Genomic DNA, 23450 nt, shown 5'->3' with positions numbered 1-23450 from the left:
TAGTCGCTCTGTGATCAGGTGGTCATAGGAACTCTCTCCTCATCCTTTCTGCAAACACTCAGAGACCAGCAGCAGATCCCTCACAGCACCTCTCTCTCACAAAGCTTTACTGCAAACGTTGGGAGACTCCACCTGAGAGTTCACCTGACCTCAGGTCTCACTCAGAGTCAACCTGTCTTTGAAAGAAGCGTAAATCCTCTTTAACTCAGGGGCAAAGCTGTGCTCATTGCTGGTTTCCTGAAACTGTGTGGCTGATGAACATGCGTTTCATCCTGTTCCCCTTAACTTAGTGTTTTAATCTCTGATCAGACCCTGGGTACAGACAACTGTCACACATTAGCATTAAAACCCACTGGTGGAGGCATGAGAAGGCTGATCTCAGTCAGTCTGTGTGTGTTCAGTCTGTCTCTGAAAAATAAATAAGAAAGAGATAATAATGTTTTAAAGGTGTGGTATAAAGAAAGTGATTCTGAAGGCGATTTGTTGATGATAAAGTGGAAAAATAAGATCTTACTACAGTTGGTGTGTATGTTTGCAGAAAGGCCAAGCTCATCTTTGGGCTGAAAGGGAAGAAGAAGAAGAAAACAGACAAAGACCTGGTCCTGGCAAACAAGGGAGCCATGGGTAAGGCCTGGAAAACACACACACACACACACACACACACACACACACACACACACACACACACACACACACACACACACACACACACACACACACACACCACACTCTGTCAGTGTGATGGTTGTAGTGACAGCAGAGATTATCCCTGTCACGTCTCGGTGGCTGAGGCCAGCCCTTGTCAAACAGTCGCTGTTGGTTAAACATGTGAACATAAGCGGCCTTGATATTCATCAGCTGTTCAGGATTTCAACACAACACACAACATCATCCTCATCATTAGTCATCTCAGGCTGTAATCGTCTCTGTTCATCAGTAGGAAGGTGCTCTGGTACTCTTTTATCCTTCAGGGTTTGAAATGTGTCTGCACCCACAGGAGTTGAGCTGGGAATGATTTGATTGAATCATAATGATGGACACAGGGACCTCCCATGTCAGACATAGACCTGCTCCCTGTGTGAACAGGGTCAGGCTGTGGAACAGCTGACATTATGGAGCAAATTTTATATTCAGAAAGACCAATTTTATATACGTTAGCCATCTCATCCACTTTAATTATGCCACTGTGTGTGTGTGTGTGTGTGTGTGTGTGTGTGTGTGTGTGTGTGTGTGTGTGTGTGTGTGTGTGTGTGTGTGTGTGTGTGTGTGTGTGTGTGTGTGTGTGTGTCTGTATGTGTCTGTGTGTCTGTATGTGTCTGTGTTTGTGTGTATAGACAGTGAGGCAGAGGTTACTGTGGAGGAATCTCCTCTGCTAGAGGAAGAAAACATGGAGGACCAACCAGGAACCTCAGTCACATCCAGAGTCAGACCCAACACCAAGAGGTAGACCACCATGAAGGTCTGAGTGTTTGCTGAAAAAAAGAGTTATAGGTCTCTCCTGGTCTCACAACATGAGTCTGTCTATAGTGTGTCTGTTGTCTGTCAGTGTTTTGTCACTTGTTTGTCTGTGGTCTGTGGTTTGTCTGTGGTCTGTGTGAGGTCTGTTGGTTATCTGTCTGTGGTTTGCTGCAGTCTGTTGTCTGTCTGTGGTCAGTCTGGTCAGTTTGTTTGCTGTCTGAGGTCTGTGTGGTCTGTCTGTTGTCTGTCTGAGGTCTGTGAGTTCTGTGTGGTCTGTCTGTTGTCTGTCTGAGGTCAGTCTGGTCAGTTTGTTTGCTGTCTGAGGTCTGTGTGGTCTGTCTGTTGTCTGTCTGAGGTCTGTGAGTTCTGTGTGGTCTGCCTGTTGTCTGTCTGAGGTCAGTCTGGTCAGTTTGTTTGCTGTCTGAGGTCTGTGTGGTCTGTCTGAGGTCTGTGAGTTCTGTGTGGTCTGTCTGTTGTCTGTCTGAGGTCTGTGAGTTCTGTGTGGTCTGTCTGTTGTCTGTCTGAGGTCAGTCTGGTCAGTTTGTTTGCTGTCTGAGGTCTGTGTGGTCTGTCTGTTGTCTGTCTGAGGTCTGTGAGTTCTGTGTGGTCTGTCTGTTGTCTGTCTGAGGTCAGTCTGGTCAGTTTGTTTGCTGTCTGAGGTCTGTGTGGTCTGTCTGTTGTCTGTCTGAGGTCTGTGAGTTCTGTGTGGTCTGTCTGTTGTCTGCCTGAGGTCTGTGTGGTCTGTTTATAATCTGCCTTATCTTCCTGTGATCTGTCTTGGTCAGTTTTTTGTCTGTCTTAGGTCTGTCTGTAGTCTGTGTGTGGTCTGTCAGTTGTTGGTTGTCAGTTGGTTGTCTCTCTCAGGTCTGTCTGTGGTCTTTCTGTGTGATCTGTTGCCAGTATGGTTTCTGTTTGCTGCCTGTCAGTGGACTGTCTGCAGTCTGTTGTGGTCTGTCTGTGGTCTTTCTGTGGTCTGTCTAGTCAGTTTGTTGTCTATCTGAGGTCTGTGTGTTCTGTTGTCCATCATTGGTCTGTCATTGGTCTGTTTATAATCAGCCTTATCTTCCTGTGATCTGTCTTGATCAGTTTTTTGTCTGTCTGTGGTCTGTCTGCAGTCTGTGTGTGGTCTGTCAGTTGTTGGTTGTCTGTCTGTGGTCTGTCTGTGGTCAGTCTGCTCAGTTTGTTGGCTGTCTGAGGTCTGTGTGATCTGTTGCCAGTATGCTGTCTATTTGCTGCCTGTCAGTGGTCTGTCTGCAGTCTGTTATGGTCAGTCTGTTGTCTGTCTGCTGTCTGTTATTGGTCTGTCTATGGTTTGTCTGTGGTCTGTCTGATCTGTCTGCGGTCTGTCTCCAGTCTGTCTCTGGTTTTCGGTATGTATAGAGCTGTGAGTGTGTTGCCTGTAGACTCAGATATTTTTGAATCATTTACTTTGTATAAACAAAGAAACTCACATGTGCAGCTGAACACCTACAGGGCCAAGCTGGAGACTCGTATTCAGGACAGTGAAGGGAAACCACAGAGCTTCCAGGTAACAGGATACAAAGCATCCCACTGAGAACATTAGCTTTAGCTGTTCCAGTAAAGATAGGGAGAACCCTTAGATAACATCACTCACCACAGAGAGAACATTTCCACAGATCGCCATCAACATCACTGAGGCCCGGCAGCTAGTGGGAGAAAACATCGACCCCAGCGTGGTGGTGGAGATCGGAGACGAGAAGAAACAGACTTCAGTCAAAGAGGGAACCAATGCTCCTTTTTACAACGAGGTGAGAGACAGAGAGATGATCCAGCTCAACATTTGATCCTGCACTTCTTCATTCTCCCTGTTTTTCTTTTCTTCAGTACTTCGTGTTTGACTTCTTCGCTCACAAAGAAGTGTTTTTCGACAAAGTCATCAAGCTGACGGTGAGAGAGGCAGTCAGTCTTTGGAGTCATGTCAAAGTATTTCTGAAACAGGGTTTCAGTCACAGTCATCACACTGTGTGTGCGGTGTGTGTGTGTGTGTGTGTGTGTGTGTGTGTGTGTGTGTGTGTGTGTGTGTGTGTGTGTGTGTGTGTGTGTGTGTGTGTCTTGTTGCAGGTGATGCACTCTAAAATGCTGAGGAGCTTCAGTATCGGCTCCTTTAAGCTGGATGTGTGGACAGTCTATAAGCAGCCAGGTAGCTCACCTTGTGTGTTTATGTCTCCTGACTTTACCTGAAGAAGAGATGAACACATGATCTAAGTTTATGTTGAAGGAGCCTTGAAGCTGGTGCATGCTCTGTCTCTATCCCCTACCCATGGAGAGCTCAGAGCGAGGTGTAAATGCTGCAGAGAGCAGGATGTGTTGGGCCTGACTGTAGACAGGACCTCCTGTGGGTCTCTGCTCAGTTACCACCTCACTGCACTGACTCTTCCCTCCTCTCTCAGGTCACCAGTTCATCAACAAGTGGGCCATGCTGACCAACCCTGGTGACATCAGCACCGGGGTCAAAGGTTACGTGAAGTGTGATATCAGCGTCTCAGCCAAAGGAGATGCTATGCAGCCGGGACAAAAGACCAGTGATGCTGAGGAGCAGATCGACAAGTTTGCCTCCATCTTACTTTGAAACGTTGCTCTGTCTCATGGAACGATCATACACCCTTTCCGTTTGGTTATTTGCTGTTCCTGACTGGTGCTGGTGTGTTTCTTTATTAGGAACCTATTGATCCCTGAAGGGTTCCCCTCTGAGCGACCCTGGGCTCGTTTCTATGTGAAGGTGTTCAGAGCTGAAGGTCTCCCCCGGAACAACTCCAGCATCATGGCCAATGTCACCAAGGCCTTCATCGGGGACAACACGGCGCTGGTCGACCCGTACGTGGTTGTCAGCTTCTTCAAACGAGTGGTGGGCTCAGTTCTACATTCAAATAACATCTCAGCTACTCGGACCCCTCAGCACTGGTTTGTGTCGGTTTACATCCACTCCTTCTGTCCCCTCAGGGTCGAACATCCACACAAAAGTCCAACGCAGACCCTGTGTGGAACGAACAGATCGTCTTCGTGGAGATGTTTCCTCCTCTGTGTCAGAGACTAAAGGTCCAGGTCTGTGGGTGGGGGAGGAACCACCTCCTTCCTTTTGCACTCCATAATGTGAAAGAGTAACAGAGTTCTGGGTTCTGTGTCCTCAGGTCTGGGACGAGGGGAGCATGAGTGACGTTGCTATTGGGACTCATTACTTTGACCTGAGACGAATCTCCAACGAGCAGGACGGTGACAGAGGTGAGGAGGCGCTGATGGATGTGGACCAGCAGAGACGGATGTTCAGGTTGTGGGCTCAGAGTCCCTCTGTTCTTCTCTCCAGGGTTTTTACCCACCTTTGGTCCAGCCTGGGTCAACCTCTACGGCTCTGCCAGGAACTTCTCGTCTTCCCTGGGGGATGACACCGTGGAGCTAAATGAGGGTATCGGAGAGGGTGTGTCCTACAGGTCAAAGTTCAAATCCTTCCTTTAAACCACTTCTCATCAGATGACTTGACTGAGGTAGAAAGTCTTTACCTGACATGCCCTCTGACCCTCAGGGGTCGGGTCTACATGGAGCTGACAGTGGAGATCCTGTCAGGAGGGACCGGCTCAGAGACCAAGCTCAGCAAAATGGTGAAGTCAGTGAAGGATCCTAAAGCAGCGAAAGCTGGAGCAAAGGATGCAAAGGCTGCTGCAGGAGCAGGAGGAACAGCAGGAGGAGCCGCCGACGATGATAAAGGAAAGTCTCTGCCTGCTGAGGTCATGCCTGTTGAAAACCCCCCTGTGGTGAGAAGACTGCTTCTGTGAAAAACAGGTTTCATTTCGCTAGAGAGGTTCAACATGTGTGTGTGCGCGCGCGTCTGTGTGTGTGCGTATGTGTGTGCGTGTGTGTATGTCCAGCTGAATGCTGACGATCAGGAGAAGTTCATTCTGTTCGGGGCGTTGTTTGAAGCCACGATGATTGACAGGAAGATCGGAGACAAACCAATCAGCTTTGAGTTCTCCATGGGTGAGCTGCTCCCTACCTGCTCACACCTGAATGTTAGAGTCACATGATTACTTCTGGATCAGTTTAAGCTATGTTTCTGTTCTGAACAGGATCTGGTTCTCTCCCTCAGGTACCTTCGGTAACATCCTGGAGCCTGCAGGTGGGGTGAGTCCATCTGTGGGTCGCAAGAGTCCCTTAAGTCCTCGAGGGCATGACGCCCCGGATAAAGGTGACACATCAGGGCCGGCAATTGCTGGCCCTGCCTCCCCATCCTCTCCTCTCTTACCCAAAGAAGGCAGAGAAGATCTCAATAACACCTCCAGGTCCTCCACACCTCCGGAGAAACCGCTCCTCGTGGACGGGAACAAGTTGAGTCAGACAGATGTTGGGTTTCTCCTCTTTGTGGTGTTCTTTAGGGTTCTTCTGTCTGCTGAGGATCTAAGGATCCTTTAGAGCCTTTAATCAGACCTCACCTTCAGGCCAATAAAAACCTCTGTATCCGCAGGAGAAGCAGCTTCCTTACACTTTACCAAACGTGTCACTGCAGCAGCTTTCATCTCTCTATCAGGAACTGTAACATCTTACTTAAAGTGTGTGTGTGTGTGTGTGTGTGTGTGTGTGTGTGTGTGTGTGTGTGTGTGTGTGTGTGTGTGTGTGTGAACTCAGGTTCTACATGTATCTTCCTCTGGAGAAGCAGAAGCCGTGCATCAATGTGTTGAGTCACTGGGAGAACAGAACCTACAGACTCTACAACTCCAACATGCTCGAGAACATCGCCGCTCTGTTCGTACGTACATACACAAACACTACATCAACACACAAATCACAATAAAAAACAAATCATATTAACACACCAATCACAATAACACACCAATCACAATAACACACCAATCACATTAACAAACACATCACAATAACACACAAATCATATTAACACACACATCACATTGACGCACACGTCACTTCAACACATATTTAACAGTTTTATGCAGCTGTGGCTCAGTTGTCGAGTAGTCGCTCCTCAACCGGGGGTCGGGGGTTTGATTCCAGCTCCTGCAGTCACATGCTGAAGTGTTCTTGAGCCTGACACTGAACCCCAAATTGCTCCCACTCTTGGTCAGCGGTGTGTGTATGGCTGGGTGTGATTGTGTTAGAGAAGCTGATGGTTCCTGTTGTAACGATTCATATTATCTTATTCAGCAATAAATGACATGTCACTATGCTCAGGCAAGGCAGAGAGTCTATCATGCCAGGAATTGGACTCAGCCGACTGGTTGGGGAAAAAATTAATTACTCCTTATAAGATCAGCCCGCTCACCTCTAGATCGATTAAACTTCCAAAAAGAAACACATTCAAAAAATATAATAAACAATAACCACCTTTACACCCTTTCCCCATGCCAATAAGCTGCCAAACATAACCGTGAGCCTTACATTCATATGCTTTTTCTCTACTTTAACAGGCCCTGCCCATCTGGGTGCAAGCTTAGCAGAGAACTTTACTGAGGCTCTAGACACAGGATGGGCCCTAACCCAGACCAGATCACCAGCAAAAAAGTGTACATCTTTGCACTGTGCATTGTAGTATCTGGCTTGTCTAGCTTTAGCATGTGCCTTTCTACCGCCCGTAGTAGTTTAGTGTGGGTGTCAAGAGAGTGATGGACAGGAGCAGGGGATCTCTGAATGAGATGCTCCAGTGGGCCCTTGATATTGCGCCCCAAGGCTACACAGCCACGCCAGTTGTCTCATGTACTGCTGTATTGATTGCTAGGCAGAATTCAGGCAACCACCTGCCCCAGTCCTGAAAGTGTTCCCCTACGAAGCTGGCAATCTTGGTTTTTGGCATTTGGTTAACCCTTTCTGTCAGGCTGGTTTGTGGGTGTGTAATGAGCTGACTGCTGAATTGGGGTCCACTTTCTGACAGCAGCTAGTGTGGCACGCCCCAACAAGTAAAGATCTCATTCTGCAAGATCTGACAGACCTTTGGAGTTCTGGCGTCCTTGCGGGTTAACAGCTCCAGCCTCCCATTTGCTGGAGTAATCCACCACGACCATGAGAACTGAATTGCCTGCTGAGCCCTGCTGAATAGCAGAGGGCCCATGAAGTCCACCCCAATCATGTCCCCTGGTGCTTCAACCTCCGTAGTCTGGAGCTGTCCTGCTGGCTTACCGTTGGAGCCTTTATACCACTGGCACATGGAGCAAGAGCGGATGTGACTCCAGACATCCATACGATCTGTTGGACACCAAGCCATTTCCAGGATCTTCAAGAGGGTCTTCATCCTTCCAAGATGGCTGCTGAAAGGACTGTTGTGGAAGTAGGCCAGGAATTCAGGGACGTGATTGGCAGGTACAAACAACTGATAGTTGAACCCACTGTATTTGGATGGCACACCCCTGTACAGGACGCCTTATTGTAGTTGATAATGAATATGGCCAGGCATAGGCAGCCTGACAGAAAGACTGAGCTCCTGGCAAGCGCTGTCATTCAGCTGGGCTTTTTCAATATCCTGCAGCGTGCAGGGGAGGACAGACCAATAATTTTTTGCTAAAGCTACACAGACACTCCCATCAGAAGTAGGAGGAGCATGAGAGAGGGCATCCGGAACCAAGTTGCAACATCCTTTTTTGTAATGGACTCTGAAAGTGAAAGCTTGGAGCCTCAGGGTCCACCTGGTGAGCCGTGATGTTGTCTTTGGGCAATTAAATGCCCAGGCTAATGCACTGTGGTCTGTAAACACATCAAAAACCTTTCCTTTCAAGAAATGACGCCATTTCACCACAGCCCATACAACGGCCAAAAACTCCTTCCCAGAGGTGGAGTACCTCAGCTCAGCACCATGGAGAGCTCTGGAAGCAAAGGCAATGGCTCTCTCCTCCCCATCAGGCACTTGCATCAGGACTGCCTCCAGGCCCACGTCACTGGCATCACATTGGACCTGAAAACCTAGATTCGGCCTGGGATGGGCCAGCACTGTAGGGGACTTGAGCACGGCCTTCAGAAACACAGTCAAATAATATAATAAACAATTACCACCTTTACACACCCTTTCCTCGTGCCTGTGAGCTGCAAACCAAAACCGTGGGCCTTACACTGTAATAAAAACCTCTGCCATCAATGTGTGAATGTGGTGTGGATGGGTGAATGAGACCAGCAGTGTACAGGGTGGGCCAGAAAGATTTACCCATCATTTTTTCTGCACTATCCAAAAATGCTTGCAGACAAACATAAGAAACATTAAACACAGTTTCTATACTTTATTCTCTGTCACCAAAAAGATTCACATCTCAATATGGCCACTCTTTACCTTCATCATAGCCTGGAGACAACCTGGCACTGCCTGGCATGAGCACCGCACTGTCTCTGCATCAAGTTTTGACCATGACTTCATCAGAGCTGTCTTCAAAGCAGGGACACTGCTGTGAGATACTCCTCAGACCTCCCTCTCCAGGATAGACCAGATCACAAAGTCCGTTGGATTGATGTCCGGACTTGACAGAGGCCACATGTTCTTGTCCCAGAAGCCAGGAAAGTGCAGCGTGCACCAGGCCTGTGTGACATTGGATGTGTGAGCTGGTGCTCCATCTTGTGTGAAGACATACTGGTTTCCAAATGCATTGGTTCACCAAGACAACACTTTTTCTTCAAGCAGTTGAAGGTACACCTGGTTGTTCACTTTCACACCCTCCTGAATGAAGACCAAAGGAGACTTTGAGCCATCAGATGCAGCAGCAGCCCACACCATGACTCCAGCTGGCTTCTGACGGCCAAAATGAGTTCTGCAGCCTTCGGGTGGGTGCTGTGCACTATGTGCATAAACCCTGTAATTCTGGGACCTGACCACTGCCTGAACGGTGAAGATCTTCTCATCAGACCAAAGCAGGAGTTTGTCTGTGGCTTTCTGGATCTCCTGCAGCATCATTTTCCCCCTGTCAAGCCGTTTTTTTCTTAGAAGTGGCTGAAATCAGTTGTCTGTGTTGCAATTTTAGTGCTTTCAGTCCGAGATCCTGTTTGACGATTCTTCTCAGTGAAGTTCTTGAGATGTTCACTTCCTTTGCTGTTGCCCTCATGCTCCTGCGAGGATTTCTTTGGTTTCTCTTCCTCACCATCTCAACAACCCTTTTGGTTTGGACTGAACGCTTTCTTCCAGGGATCGGCTTGCTGGTGGTATTACCAGTCTCCTTTTATCGTTCATGACATTGTAGACAGTCTTACTCAGAAACATCAAAAGCTATGCCTTTTAAGAGAAACTATCCAAAATTTTAAGTTTCTAGGACAAAAACCAAGCAAACAAAATACAAATATACGATGGGTGAATCTTTCTGGCCCACCCTGTAAAGAGCTTTGAGTGATCCAGTGCTACATAAGACCTGGTCCATTACCATTTCCTGGTCCATCTTTCAGACTTGAACAAACTAAACTAGAATAGATGAATCGATCATTCATTTTGTCTTTCAGGAGGAGGGCGTGGCCTCTGCAGCCGAGCTTCACAAGAAGTCTGATTTGGGGGCAGAGCCACTGCTAAAAACCACCCTGAAAGAGTTCTGTATGGACGCCAGGTCAGCAGACGATCCAATTAGAGCCCTGATGCATACTGGGAACAGCTTTTTTTCTACAGTTTGATGTGTTGAGTTCAGAGACAGCCTTTCTGCCCAGTGTTTCATTCACACAGTCAAATTTTAAACTATTGTCAAATCAAATACTGCATCTAGCTTCTGCTTTGAACACACTGTGTTTTTCTGCAGAAGTTTCATCAAAGCTGCAGAGGCCAAGCTGAAGGCGGAGCTGAAGTCCAATTACCTGACACTGCTGGACAAGAAACGCCTCACCATGTGTAAACAGGAACTGGTGTGGAAATCTGACATGAAGCACACATAAATGCCTCAAAGCAGAGAAATCCCAGTTTATTTTCAGATCCGACCATTCAGACTTGTGTCTGCTCAGTTTCTATCTCTCTGAACAGTGAAAATGCTTGAACTTGGACTGTGTACTGACACAATCATACCCACAGATTATAAAAGCTCCTTTTGTGATGCCTGTTGGACTCAGGTGAGCTGTCCGCAGGGGGGTGATGTGTTTGTTACCTGCTTGTGTTCCAGGAGAGTATGATAGAAGACGCTCAGGCTTTGGCCGACAGGAAGAGGAAAGTGAGTGGAGTGAAAGGGATGCTGCAGAGTGCCACCAAACTGACCAAAAAACTACGCTTCCTGGTGGAGGAGGTACGGGCCACCCTCAGCACCCTTCAGTCTCTGCTGTAGCCACCTAAACTGTCATATTCATACAACCTCCATCACTCTGCAGCCTCAGCACACCCTGCCCGACGTCTTTGTGTGGTTGTTGAGCAACAACAAGCGTGTGGCATGCGCTCGGGTCAGAGCCAGAGATCTGCTGTACTCCAGTGACCAGGAGGCCAGAGGGGCCCAGTGTGGAAAGATCATCACTCTGTTTTTAAAGGTACACACACCTGGAGCATGAACCTGACATAACCCTGTGGAACTCTACCAACACTGATCCCTGAATCTGTGTGTGTGTGTGTGTGTGTGTGTGTGTGTGTGTGTGTGTGTGTGTGTGTGTGTGTGTGTGTGTGTGTGTGTGTGTGTGTGTGTGTGTGTGTGTGTGTGTGTGTGTTTCTGTGTTCAGCCCCCAGGGAAGCGTGTTTCCGGCCTGTCAGTCCAAGCGAAGATGGATGTGTACCTGTGGTTAGGAACCTGTGAAGACTCGGTCAACATGCTGGACGACCTTCCTGCAGGGTTCAGCTCAGCCACAGGGGGCACTGATGCCAGCAACCCTCCAACAGCCCTTGTCTGTGCAGGTCAGGGAGAGGAAGAAACATATCCCCCATCTTTGTTTCTGTTTATCATGTTTACATTGGAGCATTCAGTCAAAACGTTTCTGTGTGTGTGTGTGTGTGTGTGTGTGTGTGTGTGTGTGTGTGTGTGTGTGTGTGTGTGTGTGTGTGTGTGTGTGTGTGCGTGTGTGTGTCCACAGGGCAGCAGCATCACTTCCACCTGAGGTGTCACATGTACCAGGCTCGTGGTCTGATCGCTGCTGACAACAGCGGCCTGTCTGATCCCTTTGCCAGAGTCACTTACCTGTCTCACTGCCAGACCACCAAAGTGAGTTCATGAATCCAGAGTCTGTGAGCGCAGGACTCTAGAGTTTACTGATACTTATCAGGAGTTGTTCTGAGGCGTATGTGAGTATTCTAAGAACTTCCTTCATTACCATTAAAGTGTGTTACCTTTAGGTGATCAACCAAACTCTCAGCCCGACCTGGAACCAGTGTCTGCCCATGAGCCGCCTCCAGCTGAGCGGAGATTTGCAGCACATCCAGGAGGAGCCGCCCCGCATCCTCATCGAGGTGTATGACGACGACGCCGTGGTGAGAGTCAACTGTTGGAGAGATCACTGCATCCATTAGGTCATGGCTTACTCAGTGATTATCCATGTATCCATGTTTATCTCCCCTGCGTCCTCTCTGCTTCAGGGTAAAGCAGAGTATCTAGGAGCCACAGTGGCGGTCCCTGAGGTCCGGCTGAACTCTGACCCTTACAGACCTCCAACCCTGAGGTACAGCCCTCTGCACTGTGGCAGCACACCTGGGGGAGACCTACTGGCTGCTTTTGAACTGCTACAGGTCTGTGAGTCGTGTTAGCTTGAGTTTGTCATGATGAGAAGAGCAGTGACAGACTGAAACTGAGGAAGTGTGTTTCTGTGATGAATCTGCAGCTCCCACTGTCTGGAGAGCGAGGTCTGCCCCCCCTGGAGGAGAAGGGAGGAGTCTACACAGTCCCTGCTAACATCAGACCAGTTCTTAGCACCTACAGGCTTGAGGTTAGTGAATGTGTGTGTGTGTGTGTGTGTGTGTGTGTGTGTGTGTGTGTGTGTGTGTGTGTGTGTGTGTGTGTGTGTGTGTGTGTGTGTGTGTGTGTGTGTGTGTGTGTGTATGTGTGTGTGTGTGTCTTTGGCTTCATATCCAACCTCTGTCTGTGTTTCCTTCTCCAGGTGTTGTTCTGGGGTCTGAGGGAGCTGAAGAAGGTCCAGTTTCTGACTGTGGACCGCCCTCAGGTGAGCACACACCTGTTCAGTTAGTTAGCTGATTTAAGGTCTAGATCCAGAGGAAGGGAGCTAGTCTCTCCAGCTAACGCTCTTTTCCAGTTTTGGTTTTTGAGTAAGCTCTCCTGTTGGGGGACTTGGGGTCCACTTGGAGCTGGGGCTTTTAAGACCTACAGCTCCTTCCTCCTCAGGGGGAAACAGGAACTATAAACACTTGAGTTTAGATAAGAAGAAAGAACTGATCCCACAGAGAGGGCTGACTGAACGCAGGTGTCTCTCTGTGCAGGTGTTCATAGAGTGTGCAGGTAAAACTATGCGCTCCTCCGTCATCCAGAAGTACAAGTCCAACCCAAACTTCCCCACACTGGTTGATGCCATAGAGCTGGTGAGACATGAAACAACATTTCCTTGAACTCATCTGTAAAAACCGTCTCAGACATGGCTCTGCTCTGTGTCTGGCTGCATCTTAGGAGCTGCCAGAGAACGAACTCCTCCACCCTCCTCTCAGCATCACTGTGGTAGACTGGAGAGCATTCGGTCGCAGCACGCTGGTTGGAAACCACGTCATCAACAACCTGAAGTCCTTCAAATACATCCCACCTCCTCCACCCCCGCCTGCTCCCCCTGTGGAGCCCCCCAAACCACGCAGGGTCTCATACACCCCTGAACTGGACCTGCCTCCAGAGCCTCGAAGAACTGAAGGTAAGATCCCTGTTCTAACAGAGACAAACACTAATCCACAGTCCATGAGGTTTAGATTGATCCTGAGGGGCGGAGTCATGGGAGCTCTATGCTCCTCATTCAGTCACTGGAGACGCCCTTGGTCAGGACTCCAGCAGCTGGTGATGTAATGATGACATCCCATCCGTTCAGTCACACAGAAACTTTAGAGATGATGGTCTCACCTCCCAGGAAGAAGATTTGGCTCACTTGATCCTCATTTTGTCTTTAAAGCAGCAGGACCTCCACCTGTGGAGGCAGACAGCAGCTCCACTGTCCCACTAACCAATCAGGATTTCCTCATCACCATGGAGGATGAACCTCCACCTCAAGGCCCACCCACCCTGAAGAAGAAAGACCCAAAGAAGGACCCAAAGAAGGACCCCAAGAAGGACCCCAAGAAGAAGGTGACAGCTTGAGCAGATAGTCAGTGCTTGTTGAACATGTTGCTCTGACTCATGTGTGACAGCCTCTGCATCTTCTCTGCATCTTCTCTGTGCGAACTCTGCATCTTCTCTGTGCAAACTCTGCATCTTCTCTGCTCCATCTCTGCATCTTCTCTGTGCGAACTCTGCATCTTCTCTGTGCGAACTCTGCATCTTCTCTGTGCGAACTCTGCATCTTCTCTGTGCGAACTCTGCATCTTCTCTGTGCCTTCTCTACACCTTCTCCGGCCTTCTCTGCATCTTCTCTGGGCACTCCCTCTTTCTTCTCTGCATCTTCTCTGCACCTTCTCTGCATCCTCTCTGCATCTTCTCTGCGCCTTCTCTGCATGTTCTCTGGCCCTCTCTGCATCCTCTTTGCGTGTTCTCTGCTTCTTCTCCGTATCTTCTCCGTATCTTCTCCACATCTTCTCTGTGTTCTTTCTGCCTCTGAATGTTTGTCATCCAGGAGGGAATGTCCAAAAGCTCCCGTCGCTCCACCAAACGCAGGAAACGAACGGTTGCTGATGAAACCAAAGAGTGTGTCCTCGACTGGTGGTCCAAATACTGCGCATCTGAAGAGAAAGAGGTGGGACTGATTCTGGTTATGGTTTTTAATGAGAGAATCAACACAAAGTTATTAAAGTGTGAATATGTGTGTTTCAGACCAAACAGAAGGACGGCTCTCTGCTCCCACAGGTCTTTGGAAAAAGTAAGGGTCCCTCTGAGGACACATTTCTGCTCATCTGCTGGTTGAACTCTGATGGTTCAGGATTTCTCAGTGCTTTTTGTTGGACAGGTTCCTCTCTCACAGGATGCAGTTTTAGTGTGATTTGCAATAATATTTTATATTTAATGCAACTGTAACAGACAAACAGCAAAGATCCTTCACCTTTAAACCTAAAGACAAAGTGTTCAACCTGTTGAGGCTCAGACCTGGGGCACAGATGCATCAAAACGTGGTTAATAAAAACCAACAGACTGCAGATGAAGCTAAGGCTAAAGCTTAAAACTGCATGTTACTAAGGATGCTTTAAATGATGGGGCAATGAACTGAAAACAGAAAGAACCCAGTGACTGACACACACACACACACACACACACTGTTGTGCGTTGCAGCATCGACTTACAGCAGCTTACTCAGCGATGGAATAGACTCTTTGGGTAAGAACTGCAGATTACAGTGTTTGTTCAGTTTCCATGGGAGGAGTCTTCTGCTTGGGAGCTCCGTTGCTGACAGTGGGAGGCTTCTGCAGGTGCTTCAGTCTGTGTGTGAAAGGTGAATGTGTGAATATATGTGTAGGCAGCTTGGGTTCAGCTCAGGTGTCTTGTTGTTCAGGAATCAGACTCGTGCTTTGTTCCTTGCAGCTTTCACTGATTGGTTTACTAAGAGCTGCAGTTTACTGAGAGAACATGGAATGCTTTTAATCTGTAGGCTTTAGGTATAGAGCTCTTTATCATCCACCTAAAAGGTCTATCACAAACAGAATCTCTTAAAAATTTCCCTGGAGGAGGACTGAATGAGGTTTTGAAACCACTGTGATCTGAATCTGCTTCTGTTTGCTGTTCCCTCTACGTCCACACTTTGATATATATAATTTCTTTCCCTTCATACCTTACATCCTGTGCATCACTGAAAAATGTCCAATTTGTTTCCTCAGTCAGTCACTCGGATGGAGACAAGAAGAAGAGGTCACAGAAAGGAAAACCAGCCCAAGTCGTGGACCCCAAACTTGGCGTTCCTGCCAAATTAGCCACACTGAAGGTGACCCTGTCAGAAAAAGCAGCAGACTGTAACTCATGTAGAATCTCAGATTCAAAGAGCTGTAAAGGCTGAGACTGCATTGAGGGTCTGGAGTGTAAATTGGATTTATAGGCACAGGTGTCAGCAGACATGAAACACGGATACATTAATTTACCAGCTGTTTACGCTCCCTTGAGTAAAAACAAAACAAAAAAATTCCTTGCTTAAAAAAAGGCTAAAATTTTACCAGCTCTGTTGTGGGACGTTAACATCTTTATATCTAACCACAATAACAACCTCAACCACCATAACGACCACAATCACCCTACCCAACCTGATCACCCTAACCACCCTAACCATCGTAACCACCCTAAACACACTGACGTCCCTAACCACCATCCCTATCATATCCACCTTTACTCCAATCACAACCTTAACCACCATAACCACCCTAATCTCCCTAACCATAATCTCCCTAACCATCATAACAACATTAGCCACCATAATCACCCTTAAGACCCTATCTACCCTAACCACCATAACCATTCTGATGAGCCTAACCACCCTAACAACCCTAACCCTCATAATAACCCCCTGACCACCCTATCATAATAACCACTATAACCACCTTGACCACCCTGAACACCCTTGCCCCCATAACCTCCCTAACCACTAAAACCATCCAGAATACCCTGACTACAATAACCACCATAACTGCCCTAACCATCCTAACAACTATAACCACCCTGGCTGTCCTACCATCATAACTACCATCAGACCCCCCTATTATAGTAACCACCATAATCACTTCGATCACCATGACCACACTAACCACCATAACCACCTTCACTACCATAACCTCTGTAACCATAATAACCACCCTGATCACCCCAACCACCGTAACAACGATAACAGTGTTAACAACCATAACCACCCTAACCACCCTGATCACCATAACTACCACTTACCCTGATTGCCCCAACCACCATAACCACCTCACCACCTTAAACATGATAACAACCTCAACCACAATAACCATGATAACAACCTCAACCACCCTGAACACCTTAACCACCATATCCACCATAACCACTCTAACGACCCTGACCACCATAACCTCTCTACCACTCTGACTGCCCTAACCACCATAACCGTATTGAAAGAAACCCTGCGGAGTAATCTGACTGGCCAGGTGTGTAAACAGGTCTTGGTGCTGATGGATGTATTGGTGATGGTTATCTTTGCAGCTGTACAACAAGGAGCTGGAGGCTGAGTTTGGGCCTTTTGATGACTGGGTGAATTCGTACGAGCTCTACAGGGGAAAGGCTAATGATGAGGAGGGCGGGACCGACGAGAGATTTGCCGGTAAATTTAAGGTAAGACCTCTTGGTTGATGAGCATGCACATTTAAAGGTCAGGGACTCTCTGCTGTTAAAGTTGATCTGATCCATGGCGTGCGCCTCTTCAGGGGAGATTCTGCCTCTACAAACTGAACCAGGGGGGCGATGAGGATTGTGGCGAAGCTGCAGGCTCTGGACATTTGAAAGTCAACAGAGGAATCCCCCCAAACAACCCCATCCAAGTCCTCATTCGAGTTTACATCATCTCTGTGCGTCCTCCTGGGTTTTTAGGAATCAGTTTAAGCAACTGGAAGTGATGATCTTAACAGCCTCCTCTCTCTCCAGGCGTCTAACCTGCACCCCGCTGACCCCGATGGTAAGGCAGACCCTTACATCGTCCTCCGCCTTGGCAAGAAAGAAATCAAAGACAGAGACAACTACATCCCCAAACAGCTGAACCCTGTGTTTGGAAGGTATACACACATTTTAGCTTTAGACTCGAGTTTTAGAGCAGAGCTCATCTTGTGCCCATCCTCCCTCCAGATCCTTTGAGATTCAGGCTACATTTCCGAAAGAGTCTCTGCTGTCCGTGGTGATCTATGACTACGACATGGTGGGAGGAGACGACCTGATAGGAGAGACTCGTATTGACCTGGAGAACAGGTTCTACAGCCGCCACAGAGCCACCTGTGGACTGCCCACCGAGTACAGCCTGTAAGTGTCATGGATCCTTCATCATCGCAGCTTAAAGCTCCTTCCAGCTGGACTTCAGACAGACTGAGACCAGAACTCTTTATACCTCACACAGGTGCTAGTAGAGATTTAGTGGCAGTAAATACCTTTTTTCAAATGTTCAGGACACTATCAGCTCAGAGTCAGGATGCGGGGCCCAGGCGATCCCAGTAAAAACCTCACAGGAAATTTGAACAAATTAAACTCCAGCTGATGAAGTAAATTTATCCTCAGCAGGAGGACAGCCATGTTTGAAGACATTTGAAGGATGCTTTTAGAAGCATATAATCTATTTCTGGGGTCTAAAACCAGTCTCTGCCTCCTGTCTGCTGTTGGCTGTGTGTTAAAGGGATGGCTACAACGCCTGGAGGGACTGTCTGAAGCCATCAGAGCTGCTGACCAAGATGTGCAGAGATAATGGCATAGACGGCCCACACTTCACACCAGGGAGAATTACCGTGGCTGACAAAGTGTTCACAGGGAAGACGCTGTTCATGAACGAAGGTACAGACGACAGGCTGCAGCCATATTCTCTATTTTAAATATGTGTAGGTGATAATAACACACAAACATAAATTCACTCAGACATATACACAAACATACACATTCACATTCCTACCATTAATAATCAGAGCCATTGTCATGAAATGTATTCATAAAGGTCAAAGCAGGGAGACAAAAACTTCAGGCGCTCCCTTAGCTTTTGGATCAGTCCAGTGAAATTAGTGTTTCTTAAAGGGGCTGTGAACGTGGTGTTGAAAAGTCTCCCTTCTGGATATATGTTTGATTGTAATTCACACTTTAAAATGAGATTATCACAGTGGCGATAGCTCTAAGACTACAAGGGAAGCTCAGCTTCCCCTAAAATGTCCCCCAAAAAGTGCTGATATGTTCTGCTGTGTGTTCATTTCATTGACAAAATATGCACTAGAATTTCTTCATCTTTTGTCCAGAATCAGCTACCTATCACAGGTAACTGGCTCCACCTCCTTCTCATTCATCTGACTTCAGCGGGGAAATGTAGAGTGGGTTGTTCCACTGTGGAAACTGAACGGTCATTGGCTCAACGCTGGGCTTTGTCTCGCCCTTGGACGCTCAGCGTCTCTGGGGGTCTATGAGGCAGTGGGCTGGCCTGGATGCTCGGATTCTGCATAATGATTGGATGATCTGTCTGAGAAAATCCCTTTTTCAAATCAACAGTGAAATGAGCCAGTCAACGATCTTGAAGTATAACCCTCCACCGGAGCATCTTCTGAGTTAAACGTTAAGTTGTTCTGGACTGATCCGGTGGCTTTTGATCCACAGCCAGTTTACCTTTCTTAAAAACGACGAGAGTTGTGTTTAAAGATTCTCTCTCTTTTCACCAATAAGCAGCTACAGCTACAGCTGCTCCCCCTGTCACTCACACTTACAGCCTGTTGTAGTCTCACTTAGCAGCTCCAGCTGCTAACAAGCTGTCACAGAGGGTAGAATTTACGTTTAAATAAATAACGTATTTAAAATGTAGGCCGGAAAAAGATGAGCTTCCCCTCCTTGACTGACCAGCAACCGCCACTGGATTATCAGCACTAATATTGCTGGTTACAGGTTATTTAAAACTAATACTTCTTGGCTTCCAGGTCGGGTCAACCAGAACTGGATTGATTTACGGCACGTCTAGGCCTCTATGACAACACCACGCCGGCTGATGAAGTTTGGCAGAGAAAAGAGATAAAACACAGAGATCTGTGTTTAACTCTGCTGAAAACGACTTCTGTGATTACTTTTGTAGTAATGGTGGACACTGGAGCCTAACTGTCAGACAGAAAAGGGACAGAAGAGCAGAAGAAAGATATCACTATAACACGTGTTAAGCTGTTTCTGCCAATGTTCATTCCAACCCACAGTCAGCAGTTATTCTGCAGTGGTCTGTTCAAACTTGAGAGTCTATCAGTAAAATAAAGAGTGAGGTTACGTAGCTCTGATTGGTGGATGACTGGCAGGACATGACCAGGTTTTACACATTCTGGACTTACAGATATATAGACAGCTACTAAGCTACACACAATCTGACAGTGTTTACTTGTTGTCATGTTAGCCTATAGATTCGTTGGAGCACCGGGCTGCCAATAGCGCTACATATAGCCGGGTGCTTGGGGTCACATTCCAAACCATAGCACTACTAACTGTACTGATAAATACTTCACCTCTCGTTGTATCCAGTAAAAAGTTGTCTTGAACAAAGAAAATTTGTTTTGATCTGATCTCCATTAAATTCCAAAACAAACACACCCCTCACTAAAAGTAATTTACGACAGTCTGCGGAGACTCCAGGCCAGAAGGTGGCGAGGGAGTGCAGGTAAATGAAACTGTAATTAAAACATATCCTCCTCATAGCATCTGTAAAGTAACCTTGCAGAGCAGATGGACCTGCCTGATTCAGTTTCTGAACTCCTGCAGGTCCATCTTGCCAGGCTCCAATGACCAACGAATTCACTGGGCTAAATTATAATCGGCCCAATCAGGGAAGAGAGGCGGGAGCTGTGGGAGCAGACGTGACGTCAGCAGACTTTCGTACTTGTCAGCGTTCCTTTGATTCTTAAGTTAAATTTATAAAAACGGAAGCTGTCGTCTAATGCCTTTTTCACAGCTGTTTCTCGTGATTCAGTAGTTGTTCATCTATTGTTTCTTAGAAGCATCGGCTCACATAAGCTACGTCATACCGTAGCTTGATGTGGATTGGTCTGTGGTGAGTGTGTTAATCAGAACGGTCGTCCAATCACCAGCTGCAGATTCTTTTTAAGTCCCGCCTTTGAAAACAAATCGGAAGAGCTGCTACCCAGATGGACTGGTGAAATATTTCTGTGGCAGATATATGAAACTGTTTGTCTGGCATGTCAGGTTACCTTTAAAGAGCCCTGAGGCTGACAAATTGGGATTACCAAATTATGAAAAAATGGGAAAAATACAAATGTGAGAAAACACAATAGGGACACTCCTTGGGCCTCTTTGAAGATACCGTACAACCCAAATACACCAGATCATCTCCACTATGTCACGGCATCAGATCAGAGGGGTTTCCATTCAAGTCACTGTAGGGTTCACCAGGTCTGCTCTGTTGGGGTCTGGCTGCAGCAGGTCGCAACAACCCTATTTCTGTCGAAAGCTGGAGCTGTGATGTGTCAATTTATAAAAATAAAACAAAAAAAAAAGATTTGAGACACAGGAAGTTCTGCTCTGAAACCACCTACAAACACCCAGTGACTTTCAAAATAAAACAAACCGTGTCAAAACCAGATCCAGTTTAACTTGACTACGACAACACCGAAAAAATGAGATGAGCCAGACCAGGAGTCAACAGGTTGGAGGTTTTACAGAGGCTCTTTAACGAAAGGGGAAGCGCTGGTGCTCCTCATTCCTATGAGTCCAGCTGTCTACTGTCCTGAAAGGTGCTGCACTGAACACGCAAGCTGTGTGAGCTGATCTAGGCAGTCAACACACAGCGGAGCAGAGCCAGGACTAGAGCTGGGACCAGAGATGCATCTGGTGAATTCAGGCCGATAGAGGGGAAAAAAAGAGTTTGGCCTCTGGGTTTTATTCAGAATTTAGGAGAAGTCTAAAAACACCAAGTGCTGCTCTCTGAGAGGTGATTTACCCCTGGGGAATCTTAATGGCAAATAAGGAGTGTCCCAAACGTATTTTCAAAACTTAAGCTCTCAAAACATTAAAAAAAGGTCAGCTTTTATTTATTTATTTATTTTTAATTGAGGTGATGTTTGGAAAAAAGCTGAGGTGTGTATCCTGAGAGGTTATTTACCCCAAGGGTATCTCTACAGAGGCCCTCAGAATGCCCATTGTAATTCTTTACACTGTTTTATTACAAAAGAAAAAATACAGGCTAGAGGAGTGTCCCCTGTCTGTTTTTCAAATTTTTGTTTTTGGTCTAAATTCTGGAAAACAAAAACACACACTGGGGACACTCCTTAGGTTTCTCTGATGAAGCCCTTGGGGTAGAAAAACACTCATGGTACTGCTTCTTTATTTACACAAACTTCTGAAATATTTGAAAAAATCATCTTAATTCTTTAAATTCTGTGTTGCATTCATACTCATACGTGTGATTCCCAGGTGAAGCCTTTCACAGTCTGTTTGTTACATTCTCATCTCAGACCAGCCTGAGGAGTCCTATGAGCATTTGTCCTTGAAAATCCTACACCGCTGGTCTGAGATTCCAAGTGTGGGATGTAAACTTGTACCAGAACACATTGAGACCAGGACCCTGTTCAACAAGGCCCGGCCCGGCATGGACCAGGTTCTGTAAACCTTGTGACCTGAATAAGACAATACAGAAACATTTCTCTGTTATCAGCGAACAAATCCTGACGGTCTTTGACTGTTATTTTCTTCTGTGTGTGCAGGGTCAGATCAAGATGTGGGTAGACATGTTCCCCATGGACTTACCTCATCCAGGACCCTCTGTAGACGTCTCACCACGCAAACCTAAAGGGTGAGAGCTCCTCCTGCACCTGCTGATGGATGGTAACAAAGATTTAATGTTAATAGAGGCTTACAAAAAACTGAAGTATGTGTGATGGTGTGTGAAGGTACGAGCTGCGAATCATTATCTGGAATACTGAAGATGTGATTCTGGAGGACAGCAACTTCCTGACCGGACAACAGTCCAGTGACATCTATATCAAAGGGTAAAAACCAACCAAAATCAGGGTCAGAGAATGTTCGCAGGAGTTCTCCCTCCTCTGATGTGCAGACACACGTCTTTGTTCACACTGCTCTATGAAACCTGTCTCTGCAGCTGGCTGAAGGGTCTGGAGGACAACCGGCAGGAGACAGACGTCCATTACAATTCTTTGACCGGGGAAGGAAACTTTAACTGGCGCTTTGTGTTCCCTTTCTTCTACATGCCTGCTGAGAGGGTACACACCAACACACACCGCTTTAAAACAGACTTTTTCAGATGTTTTTAGCTTAAACCCGGAAAACAACACCCTGATTAACATTCTCTGCCCCTCTCTGTGAAGGTGGTGGTGGTGAGTAAGAGGGAGAGTATCTTCTCTCTGGATAAAACAGAGCAGAAGCTTCCTGCTATCCTCATCCTACAGGTCTGGGACTTTGAGACGCTCTCCTCTGACGACTTCCTTGGTGTGTGTTCCTGCTTCTTCCTGTGTGAATTTGTGTGTGCTTGGTTTTGTTTGTGTGTTTCACTGATACATATTGTGTGTGTGTGTGCAGGCACGGTGGAGTTAGACCTGCATAGATTCACTCGGGGAGCAAAGACTGCGAAGGCGTGTAAAGCGGACATGTTGACGGACGGCACAGATAAGATCTCCATCTTCCAGCAGAAGAGAGCGAGAGGCTGGTGGCCTTTCAGCAAATCTGGAGAGCTAACTGTGAGGACACACACACACACACACACACACACACACACACACACACACACAAACGCATGTGCGCGTACGCCCGCGTTTATAACACCTGGTAAGGTTCCACTGACAGCTGTGGTTGCTCTGAATCTACCAGGGGAAGGTGGAGGCGGAGTTTCATCTTGTGACGGCGGAGGAGGCGGAGAAAAATCCAGTGGGAAAAGCACGAAAGGAGCCGGAGCCGCTGCCCAAACCAAAGTAAGAGACAAGAGGAGGAGAGGTGAGGATAGGAGTGATGGATGAATCAAAGCTCTGAGTTGTCCTTTCTCTGTCTCTCCAGTCGCCCGGACACCTCCTTCTCCTGGTTCGTCAATCCCTTCAAGTGCTTCTTCCACCTCATCTGGAAAAACTACAAGAAGTACATCATCATCGCTCTGGTCCTCCTCATCACCGCACTGTTCCTCGCTCTGCTCTTCTACACTCTGCCAGGAGCCATCTCTCAGAAGATCGTCAATGGATAGACACACTCACACACACACACTCACTCACACCATTTTCACGGCTCTTCGGGAAACCAGACCCAGACCCAGAGTGTTGGATTCAGACCTTTATTTACTGAACAGGACTTTCTGTCTCTAGCAAGAGGTAA

At 47.2% G+C, this 23450-nt stretch overlaps 1 protein-coding gene across 1 annotated transcript in view; it reads left to right on the top strand.

Annotated features, from left to right (window-relative positions):
* The window catches only part of fer1l6 (fer-1 like family member 6), a 23784-nt gene extending 381 nt beyond the window's left edge, over positions 1-23403 (top strand). Inside the window, exons 2-46 of the mRNA XM_074695122.1 lie at positions 539-624; positions 1335-1443; positions 2932-2986; positions 3096-3227; positions 3304-3366; positions 3541-3619; positions 3870-4026; positions 4138-4324; positions 4420-4521; positions 4608-4698; positions 4781-4904; positions 4997-5225; positions 5340-5448; positions 5558-5795; positions 6094-6214; positions 9886-9986; positions 10173-10275; positions 10527-10646; positions 10729-10881; positions 11068-11239; positions 11416-11543; positions 11675-11809; positions 11915-12064; positions 12157-12261; positions 12433-12495; positions 12770-12868; positions 12954-13185; positions 13444-13584; positions 14105-14214; positions 14292-14337; positions 14745-14789; positions 15287-15390; positions 16617-16745; positions 16838-16978; positions 17055-17182; positions 17253-17423; positions 17791-17945; positions 21590-21732; positions 21839-21927; positions 22025-22123; positions 22234-22354; positions 22460-22580; positions 22671-22828; positions 22959-23059; positions 23142-23403. Of these exons, the coding sequence (XP_074551223.1) occupies positions 539-624; positions 1335-1443; positions 2932-2986; positions 3096-3227; positions 3304-3366; positions 3541-3619; positions 3870-4026; positions 4138-4324; positions 4420-4521; positions 4608-4698; positions 4781-4904; positions 4997-5225; positions 5340-5448; positions 5558-5795; positions 6094-6214; positions 9886-9986; positions 10173-10275; positions 10527-10646; positions 10729-10881; positions 11068-11239; positions 11416-11543; positions 11675-11809; positions 11915-12064; positions 12157-12261; positions 12433-12495; positions 12770-12868; positions 12954-13185; positions 13444-13584; positions 14105-14214; positions 14292-14337; positions 14745-14789; positions 15287-15390; positions 16617-16745; positions 16838-16978; positions 17055-17182; positions 17253-17423; positions 17791-17945; positions 21590-21732; positions 21839-21927; positions 22025-22123; positions 22234-22354; positions 22460-22580; positions 22671-22828; positions 22959-23059; positions 23142-23322 (5626 nt within the window). The 3' untranslated portion in view covers positions 23323-23403. The remainder of the gene's footprint in view (positions 1-538; positions 625-1334; positions 1444-2931; positions 2987-3095; positions 3228-3303; positions 3367-3540; positions 3620-3869; positions 4027-4137; positions 4325-4419; positions 4522-4607; positions 4699-4780; positions 4905-4996; positions 5226-5339; positions 5449-5557; positions 5796-6093; positions 6215-9885; positions 9987-10172; positions 10276-10526; positions 10647-10728; positions 10882-11067; positions 11240-11415; positions 11544-11674; positions 11810-11914; positions 12065-12156; positions 12262-12432; positions 12496-12769; positions 12869-12953; positions 13186-13443; positions 13585-14104; positions 14215-14291; positions 14338-14744; positions 14790-15286; positions 15391-16616; positions 16746-16837; positions 16979-17054; positions 17183-17252; positions 17424-17790; positions 17946-21589; positions 21733-21838; positions 21928-22024; positions 22124-22233; positions 22355-22459; positions 22581-22670; positions 22829-22958; positions 23060-23141) is intronic.
* The last annotated feature ends 47 nt before the right edge of the window (positions 23404-23450 follow it).

The sequence above is a fragment of the Halichoeres trimaculatus genome, unplaced genomic scaffold (genome assembly GCF_033239565.1).
Source record: "Halichoeres trimaculatus isolate MK-OKI-2021-1 unplaced genomic scaffold, fHalTri1.1 fHalTri1_scaffold_19, whole genome shotgun sequence".
In the NCBI taxonomy this organism is placed as follows: domain Eukaryota; kingdom Metazoa; phylum Chordata; class Actinopteri; order Labriformes; family Labridae; genus Halichoeres; species Halichoeres trimaculatus.
The sequence above is the reverse complement of the archived record's forward strand: the minus strand, read 5'-3'. Positions and strand labels throughout refer to the sequence as shown.